Consider the following 13,919-nt stretch of genomic DNA (forward strand, 5'->3'; position numbering starts at 1 on the left):
AATGGCCACCTCATATGTATTTTATTTAAAAAATGTTTATTAATGAATTTAACACCAACTGTCAGTCACTGATTCATGTTTTATATAATAATTGGCAAGGAAAATTTGTACTTTTGTTGAAGGATACGGAAATTATCCATTTCTTGGTAGTGAATATTCGAATTAGCTATTTTGATATTTTTACCGATTAAATTATATACAAATGTTTTAAATTGCAACTACATCTATTTTATCTGATCCAAAATATATAAAGTTTTCATCTTTAAAATCTTTTTTTTTTAACTATCTTTTAAAAGATATAGAAAATCTTGTATTGATCTAAATGGAGTTTAGTGGAAGATGGGTTAGAGGTTTTGAAGAAAAAACAAAGATCGAACATTTTCAACCAAACCCAGTTACGGAGCTTCGTCAGGACATGAGATCAAAGCTTTCACGTGTGTGGATGTGTTTCATACAGTTCAGATCTCTCCCAGATAAATCTGTTTATCGCTGCTGCAAGATCCGATGATAGATTCATGTGGATGGAAGACGGACTCGTTGACAGAGCCAGTGTGACCAGGGAGCTTGTACAGAATGCGCCTCGATACCGTGTCCCACACGTAAACCATCTGGTCCGAGCTACCAGCCGTGACTTTGCTACCATCGGGTGACCATCCACATTTCAGCAGGTTCTTCTCGAAGTTGTTTTGGTGCCCTTCTAAAATCTTTATGCACCGGTCTAGTGGGGCGTATGGCCGCATGTCCCATATGCGGAGCTTGCAGTCCATGCCGTTGGTCAGAAGGTATGAACCGTCGGGACTTAGACTCATCCCCGTTATTGTATCTTGATGGCCCTGAAGCGTAATGGACACTTCGCCTTTTCTCAAGTCCCAAACTTTAATGTTGTTGTCTATACCACCGGTGAAGATCTTGTCCGACGCATCAGAGAAAGAGACGGCCGTGATTTGGTATTCATCCGGGAATGTTTGTATTGCGCCTCTCTGACGCATGCCCCAAAGCTTGGCAGTTCCATCGTCGGAGCCACTGACTACAAGAGGTGGCCCTCTACGCGAAGGGCAGCAAGAATTCACAAAGGACGAGTGTTCAGCCATCTTCTTGATTTGTTTCATGCTCTAAGGGTTTTATCAGGGCTTGCTGATACGATCTGGGAGCCATTAGTGGTCCAGTGAAGACCGAGGACAGGGTTCTTATGACCCTTCAAGACCATGAAGTTTTTGCAGTCACCATGGATTCTCCAGAGGAATATTTCTCTATCATGGGATCCAGAGGCGATCACAGTTCCAGCCGGGTTGAACTTCATGGTGTATATAGAACTCTGATGCCCAGTTAGCACCATAATTGGAGCTTCCAAACTCGATGTCCGCTGCTTGCCAGATGCTTGGGGAGTACTATACGGGACAGTGGACCAATCCATCGGTTTTGGACCTGACAAAGCATTCTCATTCTCTCTCGTGACAATTTCCATCTTACCTTCCTATTCGATGGGTGTTAGGTAGGAAATCTGGGTCCCAAAAGAAATCAATTAGCATACCGATTGAATCAACTCTATGGCTACATCTGCAAAGCCATGAGACATCAAGATAACCATATCTCATCTCAAACATGAATCCGTTTACGGCAAAAGACGTATTAGACACAATTATCTGATGAACAAAATAAGCAGAGTGCGCGCATATGAAACAACCGTGAAAGTTGGACCTAGGAAGATGTTTTCTCAGCTATCAAGGGCGATTGGAACAGGTGCTTAAGATACAATCATTCTCCCAAAACCATCTACTCAACACATACATACATCATCTATACTTCCCAGAAATGAAGATTGAGGAAACCTAAAGGGTGATTTCACGATCTTCTACAGAGATATCTCTGGATAAACTACATGGAACCCAGTGCACAGCTTCAGGGGAGAGGTCGAAATGACCTCGCAGAAAAACTCCGGAGAAAAAAGAACGAAAATGCTCGCAAAGAAACCCTAAGTCGCTCTTCACGCAGTAAGATATCACGTACCGGGATCAGATCGTCGGCGACAGTTGGAACAGACGCTCTCCGTCGCCGGAAGTGTACGGAAACCCTAAACCCAGACAGAAAACTCGAGAGAGCGGAATCAGGGAAAACCAGTAATTTCTGGTATTACCAGTCGGCGTCAGAGAGCTTCGGATGTATATTTTGAAATTTTACAAGAGACCCCATAACTATTCAATGTTTTCACAAGAGACCTTTATAGTTAATTCGTTCAGAAACACCCCTGCGTGACGACAAGCTTCGTCTTCTTCTTCCGAGCACTTACTTCTAGGGGTGGCCAATTCGGGTTTCGGTTCGGATTCGGTTCGGTTATATTCGGGTTCGGTTATTTCGGTTATAGAAAAACTATAACTATTCGGTTTTTATATAAATTCCGGTTCGGTTCGGTTCGGTTATTTTTCGGTTCGGGTTCGGTTCGGTTTTGGTAAAAAGTTCAATTTTCCAAAGAAAATGTCGGTTATTCTCTCGGTTTTTTCGGTTATTTTTTATTCGGTTCGGTTCGGTTTCGGTTTTTCGGGTTTAAGTAAATCACAACCGTTCGGTTTTGATGTCGGGTTCGGTTCAGATACGGTTATGTCTTATTCGGTTCGGTTCGGCTCGGTTATTCGGTTAATAACCGAAATGGCCACCCCTACTTACTTCCACAATACATCTCAAGAAACGTTTGGTCAAAGAGCAGTAACAATTCAGAAACTTAGACAATGTCAATAAGATCCGACCACTCGTGTGTGTCTGTGTGTGTATAAATCATACCATTGCAACAGAAACATCAGCAATACACAACAAATATTAAAGAATTTTTAAAGCCACGAAAGAGAGAACAAAAATCTGTCCGCCAAGAGAGTACTTTTTCAGACAGCAGAGAGGCTAGCCCACTTGCCTACCTCGTAAGGATCTGCGTAGTAATATAGCTTGATCCTGTTTGCCAGTGACAGCCCCGACGCGAAAGCAGAACCCCGACTTCCCGATTCATCGGCTGGTTCTGCTGGATCATCTGCGAATGCCGCCACATCTCCTAGAAGTTTGATCGATACCCTTCGTGCTTGAACCTGCTTAGGGAAGTCGAAGTACATCGGTGTCCCAGGCCTTGCCTCTGGTAACCTGTATTCCGCGATTGTCACCATCTTGTACGGTTCCTGTGGAAGATATCCAATCCAAGTGAAGACTCAGATTGTGTTTATGATTTGGATTCGGGGATAAATAACAAAAACCGAGAGCGGGTTTTCGTTGTTGCCCGGCAAGAAAAGTCGCAGAAAACTTCCACAGGGTGAGGAGGCGATACCTGAAGAATGGAAACTTGAATAAACAACACGGCTGGAGAAATATGCCTGTCTTCGATTATGGTAGTTGTTGTCGGATCCCAGATGTCTACTACATCTGAAGAAGGCGAGTGGGTAACCCGAGGCCTTATGGCGTTAAAGGAATCTAGACGGAATCCAGCAATCAAAGGTGAAGCAGGCTGAATATACAATTCAAGGGCTAGATCATTCTCCATTGGCCTCTCAGCCTCAAGGGGTATCTGTGAAAAACGATGAAGAAAGATTGATATCAATTACATATAGGTTACTCTATGGAACAGTTCAAAGGTACCTGGAACCGATTCAATTGTGGGGGTCGGTCCAACCAGTTTCTCATGCTCATGTTCTCGACACCTTGCGGTGATGCAAGCACCATATCCTGCTTCACAGTTTTTCCAACGACTAAGATTCTTTTGGCATGAAGACACGGATCACTCTCAGCAATTGCTCCGAAAGAAGCACGTCGTGTCATTTGAGCAAAGGGGTTCTCATCTAGAGATAAGAGGTTAAGGTCTCTGTCCAAACTGACAGAGTTGGATCCAGGCCGCGGAAGGCTTAGTGTTACCCATATAATCCGGCAATGAATGGGATTCCTGAAAGAAAATTTGATATGCCTCGGTGCTCTATCCTCTCTGCCAGATTTTTCTGGACCATAACACTCAGTTGAAGATCTAATCAGGGACTCAACATCCCATTTTCCCATCAATGACCGCTCTCCAGATTTGAACCTATATACAGAGGATACAAGAAAAATTCGAGTGTACATTACCGACACGAACACAAATCATACCATATATGTGGAAACAATAGCCTCGAAGCAATGGCATGGTAACCAGATAAGTCAACTTACTGTAGGAGCATCAGCGTCTGAGTAACCACATGGACTAATGATCAAGATCACACTGCTTACGTCCGAAAGGTTACTGAGAGCGATGGCAAATTCAACAGAGTTCACGCCAGAGGGAGCTTTCCAGTAAGAATTACACGGACCAGAAATCAGAGGAGCGAGCAATGACAAAAACGGTGCTGAAACAGCTCCTGTTTCAACCTATGTGCCATCATTCAAACATCCAAACAACGAAAAGAGGATTAGAGAGAAAGTCCTACAGTAAAGTCAAGTCAGTATCACATCTACAAGCCCTCTCCATTTATACTTGAGAGATTCCTAAAGATTACATACCCAATGACCCTAACAAGTTGGAAACAGAAATGGACCAAGTAGATTCAACAAGCAAGTTCCATTAAAAACAAAGAAAACGAATAAAAAGGGGAGATTTTCAAATTCTATCAGGTATCAACACTATCTTGGACATCATGGAATGTCGAGTTTTTTGTTTTTTTTTTTGGGGGGGGGGGGGGTTAGAGCCATCAGTTGCAGATCTTTAAATTGCTGAGAAACTCGACTAAATACTTGCGTGACACCATAATCAGAGAAGTAAAGGATATAATAGACCATCTAAAACACATAAAGCTGTAAGAACGATGAAAAGAACTTCAATAACAGGACAAAAAATTACCTTATGTAAAAAGCTTGCGTATGGGAACTCAGCAAGTGATTCCTCTTGACCGAGAACTTGACGAAGGGATTTATAGTCTAGCTGACAAGGAAAAGATTGATTTCTAACAGATAGCTCATTTCCAGAGGCAGGAGCGAATACCTCACTCAAAGCTTCACGGGCAGTATTATCAACACGGCCACTTCTCCGCAAGCTGACCAAGACCCTAGCATAATCTACAATCAAGGCTTCAAGCACTATCGTGCTGCAGCATTTTTTACAAACAAAATTATCTAAACCTAATGAATTTGCAGGCACATCAACTCGAGCAGCTCCAACACTGCTTCCATTTGCAAGGTCCCTAGGGTTATAATTCGAAAGCAATAGAGCTCCTCTTCCAGCACAACAAGCCTTGCAAGCTTTCTTCATGCATTGACGACACAAGAACACTGATCTCGAGTCTCCTCCAGAACTCTTGGTAGAAAATCCAGCCGGATTTTTATTGATCTCAGCTCGCACTTGACACCCTCCACCAGAACAACCCTCACCAGTGCCAGTAAAGTTCCAGAAATCTATCGCATTATCATCCGAATTCCCTAGGCCAAATGAACCTATAATTTTGTCTTCGAGAGAAGCTTGAGCCAGTACTGCAAGGGCATTTGCAATTCTGCACAATCTTCCAATGTAAATCTCATCACGCAAAGAGTTTGGATTAATAGTGGCAGGATCAGTTCCAATAGACAGCAGAGCCCTGTCCCTTTCTGCTGCAGAAAGATCCAGACGTAGACGCTCAATTTCAAGCTTCATGGCTTCTACAAAGTCTAGCTTCTTTCCCTGTATATCAAGCATTTGGCAATTAATTTTCTGCCCCTCAAACTTGGTAATATAAGAAAAAAAGTCGATAATTCAAGACACAGAGCAAGCTATTCAACATGAGAAGTTGTTGCATGCGAAAAATGCATTTCTGAATCTTGTTTATTCGATCCAACTCATCTTAATAAAAGGGCAGTCCGGTGCACAAAGTGTCCCCATTGAGTGGGGTCTGGAGAAGGGTCCCACCTCATCTTAATAGAAGAGCAAAAGAAAAAAAAGGTAACATACCATGTTTGGACCTGCAAGGGACTTCAGACAATTTAAGTACAATTGAGCATTGCTATCATTGGGCCTTTGACCTTGCGGGGAAGATCCACTGGGAACAGTTTCAGAGCCATGATATTCAACAACTGCTTGGTCTAAGAAGTCAAGCAAATCACTGTCCTGCCTTGCAACATGTTCAACCATTGGTTGTGATATGGGATCCGGAGAAATGATCTCTCCAGTCAAAAGGTCAACCAGATCACTGGGAAATGGGTTTTGCTGTTGGATTGGTGTGGACAGTGCTTCAGTCTGTAAAGATGTTGCAGCAAACGGATTGGAATCAGAACAAGATGAAATAGGATTTTTATCCTCATTTGTTTTCCTTGCCAGCTGAGCTAATCTTCCTTCTGTCCCTCCATTAGCAAATACTTCTTTCCAGGGAAGAGAAACTCCTAGGACTTCTATCTGCACAAGAAAAGCAAAACGCAGGTAGGTTTCTGTTCTTAGTTTTTGTCACAAGAAAATATAGATATGACACCACGGTCAAAGACCTAGGAGAAAAGGGAAGAGAGAAAGGCATTGAGTCATGATGTTGGCTAATCACAAAACTAACTTTACAACTATGCAAGATCATGACGACAATAATAGATAGGTAACACTGAAAAGTGAAAACTGGTAAGTACCTGACCGAGTGTCATGGGATTTCTATTAGAGTCAGCAGGATAGAAAGTAACAGCCACTACACGGGTTAAGAAATCCAATTCTCCTTCTAATTCTTCAAAATCGTACAACAGAGAAAGACTCGATGTGTCCTTTTCATGAAGACGTGCACCAGCTCCAGTAACAGCCATATCCTCGGTACTAATTGGCCCTGGCAAAGGTATCAGAAGATTTGTGCCACTTGCACAGCGAGGTATTGAAGCACCCTGTAAAAAAACATAAAATAGAGGCAATCAGTAATCTATTTGAACTAACTTGCAACTAAGTCTTCATGGAATCATGCACATGCTAATAAAAGAAATGGGAGAGAGGGAGAAGTGCCTCAACCTCAACAACTAATTTAAGGTCATCTATGTGGCGTCCAGTCCTCACGTCCAGAGTGTTTGGATATGTTAAATCATCCGCACCATGAGATACCGTTAGCAAAAGTTGACATGCATGGCAAGGCTCACCAAGATAGATAATTAATTCAACAAAATCTGCAGCTTGTGGACATACCTGCAAGATACATGAAAAGAAAAAGAAAATTTTACTCAACTTTTTCAGTAATAAGTAACTACTAAATAGGAAGTAATTATATTCCAAATCGGAGGTATACCCAAGTTATGTCTTTCCTCTTGAAACTTAGCAGACTGGACCCATCATTGGAACTTGCAGATATGCTCGGTACAGGTTTCAGGAAAAACCCACTTGGTCGAGAAAGTCCCTGCCATGATCACCATTGTATTCAGAAATAACATGATATTCCAGCAATAACAAAATTATAGAATCAAAGTAGAAGCCACGATTTCTAGGAATAAGAAATCTATAACAAGACAGCGAACAGAGAGCGACTCTCCAATGTGCAAAACTATCATTATTAATACTCATAGATAAGGCAATTTGCCACGTACATGTAAAGGCTGAACAGGGATGGATGGAAGATGCTTGAAAAGCCTCATTCCCAGAAACATCTCCAGCTGTTTTTGCCTTGAACTATCAACCATTGCATTTTTGTATCTTCTTTGTAACGTAATTTTCATGTTCTTTTGTGCTGCAGAGAACTGTTTGAATGTTCCCGATTCTTCACTGAAGATGTTAAGAATTTGGCTGTGCATAGCTTTCGAGCCAGTGTAGAGGGTTGCGTGGATATCACCTTGTTGCAAAAAAAGATCTGCTAGCTCGGACACAGGAGATAAGATTGTTGATCTCTTGAACTCCTCGAAAGTCATGTCAAATCTCTTCCATGGTTTATCTGGACAAGGATGATTCCACGTCGTTGTCTTAGTATTATGATCTATATAGTATGATTTTCCAGTGACTGAATCGGTCCTCTTTTCCCAGCCAGGCGGCAATGGAGCAGCATAGCCACCATAGCTATTGGTAGAATTATATCCATATCCCAAATCAGTATCAAGAGATATCCCCAAACTTCGACATTGCTCTACAAACACTTGAAGAGCACCAAAGAAACTAGCCGCATTTGTTCGATCCAAAGAATCAGCACAGTTAAAACGTATCACTCCATTTTGATGGGATCGCAAGCAGAAGGCACCTTCAATGTCATCATTACAGATGATCTCACCTCTGCAGTCTTTCAGTCGTTGCCGTGATGGTAAATAATCGCCTTCAGAAATTCCTATCGCCATAGCGGGCGATTTTAGATACATCCATAATCCTTCAATTGTTTGTTGTTCTCCTTTCAGTTTCACACTGGCATGCCAATCATAATTTATTAAATGAACACGAGAGTAAGGAAGCTTTCCGCTTGATCTGATATAGTTCATCGATTCCTCAAAATGCTGAACTAAGATAGATTCCGATTTTCCTTCTCCATTTCTAAGCAAGTTAATGCACACGATAGGAACAAAGGCCTTTTTCTTCTGATTTTCCCCAACAGGTGCATGCTGATTCCTAGTATCATAACGCTTGCTTAACCTCTGGTAATATTCTGTACTTCCTTTATATGGATCCCCATCTGCCACATAAATTTCGGCTTCTGCAGCTGTGATCTTCAATTCCGCACCCCACCAAATTGGGATGGTGCCACGTCGCCAGATGTATGTGTTAAAAGGAATGCTCTGACCAGGTCTTCTAGGGATCCATACAATCTGCTCACACTCGACTTCATTACCTGCACTAAACATATAATTGTAAACTAAGGTCTAAGCGATGCTATACCCACATGTTCTTTAAGCCAGATGGTCGTAACCTTTCCTTGTGCCATCGGCACTAACAAATTAATACACAAAACCCAGAGGTTGGTAAAGCTGAATCAATGGGAGATCTCCCCAGCCAGCGAAGAAATAACTCAGGCAAGGCGTTGCCAACAAAATAAAATAGATCCGACAGAGATATTTAGAGACCATCTCACCTGTACCAGAACACGAATTCAAGCCCCTGGCCAGATAACGTGTACCAGGATGCAGTCTGCTACGACGAGCCATAAGAGCAACAATTCCTTCCATCTGACCCGAGCTCCCGAATGGTCGATATTCTGCAAACCCCTATAATTAACATCAAATAAGAAAACATGTTAGAATATCAAAGAACATACCTAAACACACGTTAAATCTACATTAGAATAAGTTGATCAACTATCGTTTGTAATCAATGGAGAAATCAAGTATGAAGAACAACCTGCAGAAGAATCACACAGAATTCAGGCAGCCCAATATTCTTAAATGGCATGGATAACCATCTATTCCAAACAAATTCATCATCAGGCTTTTGCAGTGGCATACGGCTTGGGAAGGGCCGAGTAATGTCTCTAGTCTCACAGAAGTAGTGCTTCCCATCAATTTCAAGCTCTGTCAACTCCTGAATATTTTTCACTTCTCCTTTCCCCTGCGGCTGTGGATTTTGAAGCGGTATTTTGATCCACTGACTCTCAGTCACTGTATATACACAGCCCCCGCCAGGCAAATCTGGAATACTTGGATTTAGCTTGGTCGCAACAAGAAGCAACCCAAAGCTTCCCAAGGCAGCATACCCAAGTATTGCCCTGGCATAAATTGTACTTCTGCAACTCCATTTCGAACCGTTTGTGATATAATCTAGGGCTTCACGCTCAGACTTGAAATTGCCGCGACCAGGATTTCCATTATACCTCAGGTTTCCAGTAGTGGGATCAATGTAGATAACCTGAGTGTCAGGCCTGGAAAACAAACTAGCAACAATGTAGACCTCACCAGTGTCTAAGGTAACAACAACAATGGACGTCTTTTTTGGACCACCCACTGCAATAAAATAAGGAATAGCTAGAGAAATCAGCTCATCAAGTCTCAAAAAAATAGCTAGAAATGAACAAAGGAACAGATCCATCTTTAAGAAGAAACAACAATCAAATTCAGATGGTTCACTGCAAGAGTACAACAAAAGATAGAATAGTGAATCATTTCTCCACCTGAAGGCCCATTTTACATAAGCTGATATTTACTCGAGTTTTATTTTGACGCTGAAGAAACTCATACAAACTAAGGGAACGGAAAACCACAAAAGAGAACTCACCAGGTGAATCCATCCGAACCCAGGAGCAAGGTGAGTAAGAGATCTTACAGCTTCAATTTCTAACTTCCACCGATCTAATAAAAGCATTGTTAAGCAATGAAATTAGCATCTCTCTTCAATTACTATCCAGTAAAGAACAGCTAGAAAACTCCAAATGTGAGATACAAAATGCAGCAGTGTCGCTTTGCATTAATCAACACAGAATAGAATTCACACTCAGAATGGATCGCCGTTAATAGGTCTCTGGAATCAAGCCAAGCTCATCATTTCGTCCGATGAGCTCTACTCCAAAGAATTTGGGTCTAATAACCCTTTTCTTCGCAAAAATTACGGATTACGGGATCTGAATAAGCGAAAAAAGATCTAGAATACCAAAATTTTGGATCAAAAGACAATATTTTGCTGCGGTATAGACATCAATTTTATCAGTTGGATCCTCGCAATACGGATTCTTAATCTCCGAAAATCAAACAGAGAAATTTCTTCGGAGAATCGACATCAGATAATCAGAAATAAGAGCTAAAGAACGGCTCATGAATTGAAGAGATCAACTAACCTTGCAAAGGAACGCGACGCATGAAGTTGCAGAGACGACCTGATGCGAATTGCGAGAAAGCGCTAAGTCATGGCGAAGACGGAGAAGTTGGGGAATAATAGGCTGCTTCTCGATCTAACGACGCTAGCCAATGATTATGTGACACGTAACGTTGCAGAAATGGGATTTACGAGGAAGGACAGGCTATTTGGATAATTTGTAAATAGTCCCCATATGTTTACAGAACTCAGAATTTAGTCACTCTATAAAGGAAAATTAAAAAAATGTAACCCTATATTTTGAATTTATGATTTCAAACCCCAACTATATCTACCATGCAACATAGTTGATTACAATCCGATTAATTAAATCCAAAATAATGATATTTAAATATCCTTCAAAATACCAGGACAAAGCTGTCTTGTTCTGTATCTTTAAATTAAATCCTTACCAAAATTAAATATTATATTAATATTTTAAGTGAGAAAATTAAACAAAAGGCGAATATAAAGGGAGGGGCAGAAAAGAAGAGACAAGAAAACAAAAACGGAGATTGAAGGAACCGCTTTGACAAGCCACACGATTTCCTCCGCAATCTCCCTCCACCCAATCCTGACAAAATCTCTTCAGATTCCTCACGCCCCACCTTCTCAACATTTCATTACTGAACCTCCATTAACATACTTCAAGCTCACTACGCTGCCTTTTGAAACTTTAACAAGTTCATCATCATCATCATCATCATCGTCGTCGACCCTGATAGGTTAAGTGGCTCCATGTTGATCTCTCTCTCCACTTTTATCGCGGATGTAGCTCGTCATGCATAAAAGTTTCATGCTTTGATCAGAATGGGTTGTCTCTTGCAGACTTCAGATAAACTTGTTATCTTTAATCTTGCTGTCGGGATCTTGGTCTCACTCTATTTCGGTCTGATTTATTGTGCAGCTATGAGATTGCTCTAAGAATTCTGGACTTATCTACTCTGTCGGCACCAAAATGTTGCCTTTCTGTTCGGCGGCCTCCGGTTGCCATCATCATTCTCGGGTGAGATTTTCATTCTGTAACGGGAAAATAGAATTTTATCTTTCATTGTTTTTCCTTTTCCCCAGAACATAATTTGGGTTGTGGGGAAACTTAATCCAAACTCGAAATGATCTGTGTGCTAAATTTGATTTCTTTGTCATGTAAATGCATGTCTATGGTGGGTAGTGTGTGATGGGATGGATACATTGTGGTATTTGTGCCATGTTACGTTCTTGATGGTTGGATATACCTTAGGAAAATGGATTTGAGATAGTCATATGGCATAATTACCTATGCTTTCTGCAGTTGTTATTCCCTGGAATCTGGCAAGGCTGCTCTCCCTTACGGAGAGATGTCATTGACAGATGCAGTGTAGGGGACAATGCTTTTTCTGGTATTTCGGATGGTACTCCTCGGCAGAAGATTTACTTATCAAATGCAACTAGGAGTTTCTTGCCTGATGTTCTTGAAAACCCGGAAGAATCATCGCCCGTCGATTTCTTCAGAAGTTTGTGCCCAGATGAGTTCGACAACATAAACTACATGGTTTCTGACAGAGGAAGAGCTAGTGTCGGGAATGATTCTTGTTTTGTAAGAGACAGTGGATTGACTTACATAGACAATGATAGCGGCTCCATTGTTGAAGACTTTGCTGAGCCATTGATGGAAAAGGCCAGTAGTACAATCCCTCCGGTCGAACCAGAAACCATTTCAGCCATTGAAATATCTCCAGAGAGTTCTGTCTCTCTACCCGAAGTGAGAGAACTATCAGGAGACCAATCATCACTTCTTGATGTGAAGACTAGTTTCGATGACTTTGCCTCTGGTGTCAACGAGTCCTTCAATTCTTCGCTAAACAAAGGAGAAAGCACCTTAAAGAGCACTTTGGATGCCATCTCCTCTTCTTTAACATCCATTACAAAGAATGCTTCTGAAGTTGTAGATAGTGCTGTTAGAAGGGTGTTTTCTACTGTAAATGAAACGGGAGATGTGGCTGGAAATAAGTTTTCGAGCTTTTCTAGTGACTTGAAGGTAGCTTCGAGCCGAGCCACTGTTGTTGCCATTGATTTGTTGAGGCAAACACTCAGTACTGTGGAGAATATTGTAACAAATGGAGTATCTTTCATCGTATATTCTTACGGATCAGCAAAGGAGTCACTTCCTCCGGATGTCAGGAGTTCTCTAAGCTCATCAGAAGAAGGTGCACTGAAAGTATTGAAGCCTATGGGAGCTGCTCTGGAGCAGGTGATTTGATTCTTACACCGAATCTTTTACCTGTAAACAGCTGTGTGGAAGAATCAATTCCTTGAAGTAGACTAACCCTTGAATCTCGATACATTGCTCGTTTTCGAAAATTCTCGTTAAATAGGTTTATATTGGCATCGAGGCGTTAGAGAGGAATGTCGGCTTGAACCCAGATGATCCGATAGTTCACTTCTTTCTCATCGTTGGCACCTCAGGAACATTTTGGTAACACGGAATTTGTACCTTGAAAACTACTTTTTTACGTGTATTGGGAGAATAACAATGTAGTCTAGAAGAAACTATATTTGCTACCAGATATTTGCAGGGTTCTATATCGGCTTTGGGTATATGGTGGGTATGCCGGAGATTTGTCTCCTAAAAAGACCATGGAGCTTTTAGCTTCAAAAGAAAAGTCGATCCTTGTTGATGTCCGGCCTGAAGTAAGATGCTCCATCTATATCTTTATCAAAATCCCGAGTTCATAATGGCTGAAACTTTTTAAAGTTCTCATAACCCTTAAATTCCAATTTCATGTTGAAGATTCTCATATTCATAAAGGATTTGATTTATATGAATCAGTCCACATAATGTTCTTGTTGCTATCTTCTTGAAGGCTTTGAGAGAAAAAGACGGGATCCCCGATCTTCGAAGAACTGCTCGTTTCCGCTATGCTAGTGTGACATCCCCAGAGGTTGTTTCAACATACTGACATGGAAACTTTACCTCTGCTAGATATCAATACACATTTTTATGGTTTTTGTTCTTAATTCTTGTTTAGATCGATGATGCTGTAAAAAGGTTGCTGAAGGGTGGAAGAGAAGTTGATGATATTCTAACAGCAGTCATTATCAAGAACTTGAAAGTAGTTCAGGTAGGCGTCCTCATGCCTCTTGACAATTTTACTTTCCTTTCCATCTACATGAATATGCTTGTACACAACGTAGATAGAGTTTATAGTTGCTGTAATGTGCTCAGTGCTCACGTCTGATTTTTTTTTTTTTTTTTTTTTTTTCC

The 13,919-nt window shown here is 41.3% G+C and overlaps 3 protein-coding genes across 4 annotated transcripts in view; 1 reads left to right on the plus strand and 2 right to left on the minus strand.

The window, feature by feature from the left end:
• Positions 1 to 297: 297 nt before the first annotated feature.
• Positions 298 to 2,215, minus strand: LOC104802332 (U5 small nuclear ribonucleoprotein 40 kDa protein). Its single transcript, XM_019201159.1, is given in 3 exon segments — positions 298 to 1,108; positions 1,111 to 1,501; positions 2,008 to 2,215. Coding segments are annotated over 2 exon segments (1,005 nt in total). The 5' UTR covers positions 1,466 to 1,501; positions 2,008 to 2,215; the 3' UTR covers positions 298 to 458.
• A 1,704-nt stretch (positions 2,216 to 3,919) lies between these two features.
• Positions 3,920 to 10,738, minus strand: LOC104802333 (probable phosphoinositide phosphatase SAC9). 2 transcript variants are annotated; one of them, XM_019201176.1, is made up of 12 exons: positions 10,659 to 10,738; positions 10,103 to 10,176; positions 9,233 to 9,831; positions 8,967 to 9,099; positions 7,507 to 8,726; positions 7,212 to 7,319; positions 6,941 to 7,111; positions 6,577 to 6,819; positions 5,918 to 6,358; positions 4,838 to 5,650; positions 4,171 to 4,368; positions 3,920 to 4,048 (listed from the first exon to the last, which is right to left on the minus strand). In XM_019201176.1, the coding sequence occupies exons 2-12, from the start codon at positions 10,113 to 10,115 to the stop codon at positions 4,004 to 4,006; spliced, it is 3,984 nt and encodes a 1,327-aa protein (XP_019056721.1). In that variant the 5' UTR covers positions 10,116 to 10,176; positions 10,659 to 10,738; the 3' UTR covers positions 3,920 to 4,003. The 2 variants fall into 2 exon arrangements, with proteins under 2 accessions (XP_019056721.1, XP_019056722.1); XM_019201177.1 differs by lacking the exons at positions 10,103 to 10,176; positions 10,659 to 10,738 and having other exon boundaries at positions 8,967 to 9,089; positions 9,233 to 9,316.
• Positions 10,739 to 11,184: 446 nt separating this feature from the next.
• The window catches only part of LOC104802334, a 4,458-nt gene continuing 1,723 nt past the window's right edge, over positions 11,185 to 13,919 (plus strand). The window contains exons 1-7 of the mRNA XM_010525884.2: positions 11,185 to 11,400; positions 11,583 to 11,681; positions 11,967 to 12,905; positions 13,030 to 13,130; positions 13,231 to 13,345; positions 13,519 to 13,596; positions 13,684 to 13,776. Of these exons, the coding sequence (XP_010524186.1) occupies positions 11,634 to 11,681; positions 11,967 to 12,905; positions 13,030 to 13,130; positions 13,231 to 13,345; positions 13,519 to 13,596; positions 13,684 to 13,776 (1,374 nt within the window). The 5' untranslated portion in view covers positions 11,185 to 11,400; positions 11,583 to 11,633. The remainder of the gene's footprint in view (positions 11,401 to 11,582; positions 11,682 to 11,966; positions 12,906 to 13,029; positions 13,131 to 13,230; positions 13,346 to 13,518; positions 13,597 to 13,683; positions 13,777 to 13,919) is intronic.

This window comes from Tarenaya hassleriana, unplaced genomic scaffold (genome assembly GCF_000463585.1).
Source record: "Tarenaya hassleriana unplaced genomic scaffold, ASM46358v1 Cleome8, whole genome shotgun sequence".
NCBI classification, from domain to species: Eukaryota; Viridiplantae; Streptophyta; class Magnoliopsida; order Brassicales; family Cleomaceae; genus Tarenaya; species Tarenaya hassleriana.